Source organism: Microcebus murinus, chromosome X, assembly GCF_040939455.1.
Source record: "Microcebus murinus isolate Inina chromosome X, M.murinus_Inina_mat1.0, whole genome shotgun sequence".
Taxonomy (NCBI): Eukaryota; Metazoa; Chordata; class Mammalia; order Primates; family Cheirogaleidae; genus Microcebus; species Microcebus murinus.
The window spans coordinates 244,062-252,833 of record NC_134136.1 but is presented as its reverse complement, the minus strand read 5'-3'; the positions used below and the strand labels follow the sequence as shown (position 1 = coordinate 252,833).

The following is an 8,772-nucleotide window of genomic DNA, read 5'->3' as shown; positions in this document are numbered from 1 at the left end:
AACTTAAAAAAATAAACAAGAAAAAATCAAACAACCCCATCAAGAAATGGGCAATGGAAATGAACAGAAACTTCCCCAAAGAAGACAGAATAATGGCCTGAAAACATATAAAAAAAATGCTCAACATCTCTAATCATCAGAGAAATGCAAATCAAATCCACAGTGAGATACCATCTATCCCCAGTGAGAATGGCTTGTATCAAGAAATGCCAAAACAACAAATGCTGGCGAGGACGTGGAGAGACAGGAACACTCTTACACTGCTAGTGGGACTGCAAATTAGTGCAACCTCTGTGGAAAAGAATTTGGAGATACCTCAAACAGCTAGAAATAGAAATACCATTCGACCCAGCAATAGCATTGTTGGGCATCTACCCAAAAGAGCATAAGACATTCTATTATAAAGACATCTGCACCCAAATGTTTATGGCAGCACAGTTCACTATTGCAAGATCATGGAAACAACCCAAGTGCCCGTCAATTCATGAGTAGATAATTAAAATTTGGTATATGTTCATAATGGAATATTACTCAATTCTAAGAAATGGCAGTGAGCTAGCACCGTTTATGCTATCCTGGATTAAGCTTAAGCCTGTTATCCAAAGTGAGGTGACACAAGATAAAAAAAATGGGCTCCACATCTACTCACCATCAAATTGGTACTGACTGATTAAAACTATGGTGCTCAAATGGTGGCAGTGTTCAACAGGGATTCGGGGGAGGGGGAGATACATATCTTAGTTGTGGTGAGCATTGTGGGGGGAGGGATACCTCTAACCCTTCTTAGGGAGAAGCAAAAATATACAATGTCAAAAAAGAAAAAAAAACTTTCATCGGGTGGTGGGCAGATGGGAGGGGGAGGAGGGGAGGGGAGGGGTGTATACTTACATAATAGGTGTGGTGCACACCACCTGGGGTTGGACACGCTTGATGTTTTGGCATGGTGGGGGGTGGGGGAAGGAATGACAGAGGCAATATATGTAATCCTAACAATATTTGTACCCCCATAATATGATAAAATAAAAGGAAAAAAAAAAGACCCACATGGAAAAAAATGCATCAATCTAATATGCTTCAATCTAATATTCTCATTTCTTGGAATTAATACCAAGAAAAGTATTTAAGAGTTATAAAAAATTTTCCATGTGTTTTTAATAATAGCACAGAGCTAGAAACCATCTTCTAAATAAATAAAAGTAATTTTTAAAATACATTATGCCAAAATCACATAGTGAAATATTTTTGAGTTCATTAAAATTGTGCTGTTTTTATAGAAACTTGTCTGTTACATATTAAGTGAAAATTTAGTTCAAATTGGAATGTATAGTGTAATTTCTTATGCAAGTGCGTATATGTGCATTTATACACAGAAAAGTGGTGACTCTAGTTAATATGGTTATTTATATATGAATGGATTTTAATTTTCTTCTTTTTCTTATCTGAATTTTATAATTTTTTAACAGTGGACTTGTAATGCTATTGACATAAGAAAACACAAATAAGAAAGTAAGAAAACGCAAATAAGAAAGTAAAAAACCCATGCTTGAAAGTGAAAAACCCATGTCACAAGATAGTGACAAGGTCACTCACAACCACAAAAATGACTAGTTTGTCCCTCTTGTGGCTAATCTGGGTAATTGCTACTTCTTTACCATTGCAACTCTAGCCCTGCTCTAATCCTCTCACCTGTTAGATAAAATAAAGAAATCTAATCATCAAAAAAAGAGAAATTAAATATTGTTATGTATTAAAGCTCATTATTAAGAAAGTGAAAAAGAGACATTATCAGCATGGCTGACTAGAGATGCCCAATTCTCATCTCTTTCACAAAGAAGTACCAAAACAGCAAATAAATAACTATACTTTAAGTAGGGTATCTAAGGAATAACACTGGAATTCAGCAAGGAAGTGATGAACCCTCTTCAGCACAGAAACTCAGGATGGCAGTATAGAGAGGAGATTAAAGAATGTGAAAAGACAAACCACAATATGGTGGAAAATATTTGCCAACTTTTATCTAATAAGGGTTTTCTACCCCAAGTATATGAACTCCTAAACATCAAAAAGACAAACAACCCAATTTTAAAATGGGCAAAGTGCACAGCTAACATCATATTCAGTGTTTAAAGATTGAAAGCTTTTCATGTAAGGTCAGAAACAAGACAAGGATGTCTGCTCTCATGACTTCTATTCAAAATATTACTGGAAGTACTAGCCAGAGCTACAGTAATCAAAACAGTGTGGTGATGGCACAAAAATAGACATATAGACCAATGAAATAGAATAGAGAACCCAGAAATAAATCCTCACATATATGATTAAATCATCTTCAACAAAGATGCCAAGACCACTCAATGGGGAAAAGGATAATCTTTTCAACAAATGGTGCTGGGAAAACTGGATATCCAAATGTAAAAGAACCCTTATCTTATATCATACACAAAAATCAACTCAAAATGGATTAAAGACCTAAATGTAAGACCCCAAACCATAAAACTCCTTAAAGAAAACATAGGGGAAAAGCTTCATGATACGGGATTTGGCAATGATTTCTTGGATATGACATGAAATCCACAGGTAACAGAAGCAAAAATAAACAAATGGGACTATATCAAATTTAAAACCTTTTTACATCAAAAATCACTATCAACAGAGTAAAAAGGCAACCTATGCAATAAGAGAAAATATTTATAAATCATATATCTCATAAGGGGCTAATATCCAGAATAACAAAGAAGTCCTGCAACTTAACAACAATGAAAAAAACTAAATAAGCCAATTAAAAATGCTCAAAGGACTTGAATAGACATTTCTCCAAAGGTAATACACAAATGACCAAAAAACACACTATAAGATGCTAAACATCATTAATCATTAGGGAAATACAAATCAAAACCACAATGAGGTATCACCTCACACCCATTAGGATGGCTACTGTAAAATAAAAAAGAACAGAATATAACCTATGTTGGCAAGGTTGTGGGGAAATTTGAACACTTGTACACTATTGATGGGATTGTAAAATTGTACAAATGCTATGGAAAACAGTATGGCAGTTCTTCAAAAAGTTAAAAAGAGAGCAACCGTAGGCTCTAGCAATCCCACTTCTGGGTATATACCCAAAAGAATTGAAGGCAGGGAATCAAACAGATACTTGCACACCAATGTTCATAGCACCATTATTCACAAAAGCCAAAAGGTGAAAGCAACCGAAGTGTCCACTGATGGATGAATAAATAAACAAAATGTAGTACATACGGACAATGTAATATTATTCAGCACAAAGGAAAGAAATTCTATCACATACTACAACTTGGATGAACCTAGAGGACATATGCTAAGTGCAATAAGTCAATCACAAAAAGACAAATACCACATGATTTCACTTATATGAATTACCTAAAGTAGTCAAATTCATAGGAATAGAAAGTAGAATGGTGCTTACTGGGGGTGGAGGGAAGGATAATGGGGGAGTTGTTTAATAGATATAGAATTTCAGTTTACAAGAGGGAAATAGTTCTGGAGATCTATTGTAAAACAATGGGAATATAGGAATATACTTAACACTATGGTCTGTACACTTAAAGATGGTTAAAATGGTAAATTTTATGTTATGTGTTTTTTACCACAATTTTTAAAAAAGTTTTGCATTTTATGTCTTTGATTTGGCAAAGGGAAGAAATAAGTTGGAAGCAGCTCACAAGAGCCTATATTTTACAAGAGCCTGTATTTTACACAATATTCAAAGCTGGTTATTTTTCTGCCCATTCTATTACATAATTGGTAGTTTGATATTTGGCATTGAGTTTTGGCATTTGGACGCAGTGCTCTTAGTGTTTAATGGTCCACTTCTTTGATGTTAGAGGCATGTAGGCCTGCACTCCATGTGCAACACAAGAGCAATGCGATATCATATACTGAATGGTTGCATTCCAGAGCACAGCCACCTAGGAATGAGCATAAGTGCCCACTGAGTTGGGCAGCTAGGGAAATACTATTTTTGATATCTGAGACTTTGTCAAAAAGCTCTTTGTGTACCTATCTTTGCTTTTTCAAATGTAATTTAGCTAATAAACATGAGTATCTTCTTAAATTTAAAAAAATGGGCAAAGTACTTGAATAGACATATCCCTAAAAAAAGATTTATAAATGACTAATAAGCACATGAAAAGATGCTCAACATCATTAGTAATTACAGAAATACAAATCAAAACCATTATGATATACCACTTCATACCTGTTGAGGTGGCCATAATCAAAAACAAGAAAAATAACAAGTGTTGGCTAGGATGTGGAGAAATTTGAACTTTCATACATTACTGATGGGACTGTAAAATGGTGCACCTGCAATGAAAAAAACAGTGTGGCAGTTCCTCAAAAAATTATAGAGCTACCACGTGACCCTGAAATCCCACTCCTAGTTATATACACCAGAGAAATTAAAACATGTTCACACCAAAATTTGTACATGAATGTTCACAGTAGCATTATTCATAATATCAAAAAAAAATGAAAACAACCTGAATGTCCATCAATAGATTAATGGATAAACAAAATATGGTATATACATACATTGGAACACCATTCAGCCTTTAAAAAGAATGAAGTTCTAATAATACATGCTACAGCATGGATGAACCTTTAAAACATTATGCTAAGTGAAATAAGCCAAACACAAATGGATAGATAGTGTATGATCCCACTTACATGAAGCATCTAGAATAGGCAAATTCATAGAGACAGAAAGTAGATTAGATGCCAGAGGGAGGGGAAAATGAGGAATTATTGTTTAATGAGTATAAAGTTTCCTTCTGTTTGGGATGATTAAAACCTTCTGGAAATGGATAATGCCAATGTTTGCACAACACTGAATGTAGTTAGTACCACTGAATTGTACACTTAAAAATGGTCAAAATGGTAAATTTTATTTTATATGTATATCACCACAATAAAATAATTAAAAATGAAAATACTAGGAACAACTTTACAGTCATAAACTCAGAAGAAATGGACTACTTCTTCAAAAACTACAAACTACCAAAACTTTGATAAAAATGAAATAGATTATATGAATAGAATATGCCCATCTATGCCCATTAAAGAAATGAAATTTATTTAAAGATTTCCAAAAGAGAAATCTCTAAGCTCATATGGCTTCACTGGATAATTCTACCAAACGTTTAAAGGAGAATTAACACTAATTTTACATAATCTTTTCCAGAAATAGGAGAACACACTTCCCAGCTCATTTTATGAGGCCAGTATGACCCTGATACCAAAACCAAAGATAGAACAAAAAAAGAAAAATACAAACCAATATTTCTCAAGTTAGATGCAAAATTCCCCATGAAAATATTAGCAGACCAAATCTCACAATGCATAAAAAGAATTATATACCATTATCAAGTAGGGTTCATACTAAGAATGCAAGATGCTTCAACATTTGAAAATCAGTGAATATAATCCACTGTATCAATAGATTAAAGAATATAGATGCAGAAAAAATCAATTAACAAAATTCAACATCCATTCCTAATATAAACTCTCAGCAAACTGTGAATAAAAGAGAACCTTGTGAACCTGATAAAGGGCATCTATATAAAACCTACAATTAATATCATATCTATTTTTGAAAGACTGAATATTCTCCCCCTAAGACTGGGAAGAGGCAAACATCTCCACTCTTGCCACTCTTAGTCACCATAGTTCTGGATGTTCTAACTATTGCAATAAGGCAAAGAAAAGAAATAAGACATACAGATTGGAAAAGAAGAAATAAAATTGCCCCTATTTGCAGATGGCATGATTGGCTATGTAGAAAATCCCAAGGAATTTACAAAAAAACAAAAACAAAAGTAAACAAACAACCACAACAACAAATCTTCCTGGAATTAATGACTTCAGGCAGAATACAAGATCAGTACATAAAAAACCAATTGTATTTCTATGTACTGCGAAGAAACACATGGAAACCAAAATCAAAACTCGATAACATTTACAATTGCACCAAAGAAACTGAAATACATAGGTATACATTTAACAAAATACACAATCCATATGCTAAAAATTACAAAATACTGACAAAAGAAATCAAAGAAGACTCAAAGAAATGTAAAAACAGGCATGACCTTGAACCGTCTGAAGCAACATGGCGGTTCTTTGGAGGCTGAGTGTCCTCCGCGGTGTCCAAGGAGGCAGAGCTCTGTTTCTCCAAACTCCAGTGGTAAGACCTGCTCTTGTCTCAGCATTTCTCCAGGACCAACCTGCCCCAGGATGGTGTGGAGCGCAGCACATACACCTGTCACCGATCCGCCATTCTGCATCCAAGGCTGCATCTCTCCACTGGACTAGTGAGAGGGTTGTCAGTGTTTTGCTCCTGGGCCTGCTTCCAGCTGCTTATTTGAATCCTTGTTCTGCGATGGACTACTCCCTGGCTGCAGCCATTACTCTCCATAGTCACTGGGGCCTTGGACAAGTTGTTACTGACTATATTCATGGGGATGCATCGCAGAAAGCTGCCAACGCAGGCCTTTTGGCACTTTCGGCTTTAACCTTTGCTGGGCTTTGTTATTTCAACTATCATGACGTGGGCATCTGCAAAGCTGTTGCCATGCTGTGGAAGCTCTGACCTTTTTTACTTAATACCTTAAGAATTGATTGTGTGCCTCTTTGCCTCTGCTTTGTCATGCCATTCAACTCATAATAAGGAGGAAATAGCAGCTAAGTCCATTGGTGGACGAATAATAACATGGTAATTTTCAAAATTTAATCTTTGAGGAAAAGGTTTGAGAGGTATTGATTGTGTCCAAGAAGTTGTGAGACTGTGTTCTATATTCTGGTGAGTTAATGGAGTTGTCTTTCAACTTCTCAAGAGACTCACAGTATAACTAAACATTATATATGAGCTTTTGCCTTTTAATTATCAATCTCTTAAAGAGAATTCAGCTTTATTACTATCAGTACATGAACAAACTTCTATATTTGTTCTGGGGATCATGGACAAAGGGAAAGACTGTTAATTCATGAATAAAGACTTTGCAGAAAAATAGATAGTGTTTAATTTTTGAAAACTTCCCTGTCTTGTTGATACCAGCTCCTGATGGTCACATATCCTAGGGAAACTTTAAAATTAGGTAATAGTGATATCTTACATTATGAATTTCTAAATCCTAGGAAGAAAAGCTTAGAGAGCTTCTAAATATAGAAAATTCCATTTAAAGACTAGGTCCCCCTTGTAGATGCATCAAAATATTACAAATTCTAAACTGACACTTAATCCTCTAATGCGTTTTACCTGTTCTAAAATAATCTGTCCACAAATATAAAACTATAAGTAATAAATTGTTATTTTACCACTGTGGAGATCTAATGTGAAAATGTATTCTATGAAAAGAAATTTTAAAAAATGTTGTGTAATAAAAATATATTCTACTCTTTAAAGAAAAAAAAAAAGAAATGTAAAAACATACCATGTGCATGGTTTAGAAGAGTCTATATAGTAAAACAGTCAATTCTCCCCAAATATTTCAGCAAGTTTTTTGTAGGCATAGAGAAACTTATTCTAAAATGTATGTAAAGAGGCATAGGCTGTAGAATCGCTAATACAATCTTAAAATGGAAGAGTACATTGGAAGGGGTCACTCTACTCAATAAAAAGTGATAAAGACTTGTACACAGATGTTCATAGCAGCCTTATTCATAACAGGGAAATACTATATATGACCCAGATATGAACGGGTCAGTAGTTAAACAAATTGTGCTACATACATACCATGAATCTCACTCTGCAATAAAAAGAAACAAACTTGATACACACAACAACTTGGATGAATTTTGAGGGCAAGCTGAGTGAAAAAGCTAATTTCAATTGGTTATATACTGTATAATTTCATTTGTATAATTTTAAAATGACAAAAATAAAGACTATAAGTTTCCAGGGGTTGGGGACTAAAGTAGAAGGAGTGGGAAAGAAGTGGATGTGGCTGTAAAAAGGCAACATGATGTATCCTAATTGGGATAGAACTATTTTGTATATTGTCTTAGGTGGTATATACAACCTACATGTGATAAAATTGAATAGATGCACACACAAATTAGTACAAGTAAACCTGGGGGAAATAAATAAGATAGGTGGATTGTATTAAGTCAACATAATCTTGCAAGATGTTATCATTGCAAGAAACTGGGTGAAGTGTTCATGGGATCTCTGTATTAATTTTATAACTGCATGTGAATCTACAATTATCTCAATAAAAATTTATATTAAAAATTCCTGCAAATCTTTTTTTCAAGAATAATACCCTACTCTGTCATCTTTAGCATCAAAATAACTTATTTATTGACTGCTAATCAGGCTTGCATGAAGCCTCAGACAATGAAAAGCTATAGGCCACAAGTGAAAACTAAGCTGAAACTGATATGTTTTTTGATATTTCTGATCTTCAGAGTTACACTGATCACACTGGGACACTCTGACACTTTCCAAAGGAGTCATCTGGCTCCTGTGGGCTCCCTAGCACCATCAATGTGCAAGCAGGATGCATGACAACTATGTAAGTGTGGTAGACAAGACTGGGGATACCAGCTTGAAATAAATAGTTGAAGAAGCTGGGGCTGTTTTCCCTGAGACAAGGTGATATGGGGACAGAATACCTGAGTTCAGACCCCTAGAGGGCTGCTTTTGGGCAGAGAAAGTGACCATGTTCTCTGGGGTTCTATGGTTGAGCCAAAGATCAGATCTCAGGGGCACTACTTTATAGATGCAGATATTGG

General features: G+C 34.8%; 1 protein-coding gene across 1 annotated transcript; it reads left to right on the top strand.

Annotated features, from left to right (window-relative positions):
- The first annotated feature begins 6,123 nt into the window (after positions 1 to 6,123).
- Positions 6,124 to 7,396, top strand: LOC105863187 (succinate dehydrogenase [ubiquinone] cytochrome b small subunit, mitochondrial). Its single transcript, XM_012750011.3, has one exon. The coding sequence runs from the start codon at positions 6,149 to 6,151 to the stop codon at positions 6,626 to 6,628; it is 480 nt and encodes a 159-aa protein (XP_012605465.1). The 5' UTR covers positions 6,124 to 6,148; the 3' UTR covers positions 6,629 to 7,396.
- Positions 7,397 to 8,772: the final 1,376 nt, after the last annotated feature.

What these genes read in the sequence shown, in the direction of transcription:
- LOC105863187 (XM_012750011.3), top strand. Translation starts at nt 6,149, where the DNA reads ATGGCGGTTCTTTGGAGGCTGAGTGTCCTCCGCGGTGTCCAAGGAGGC.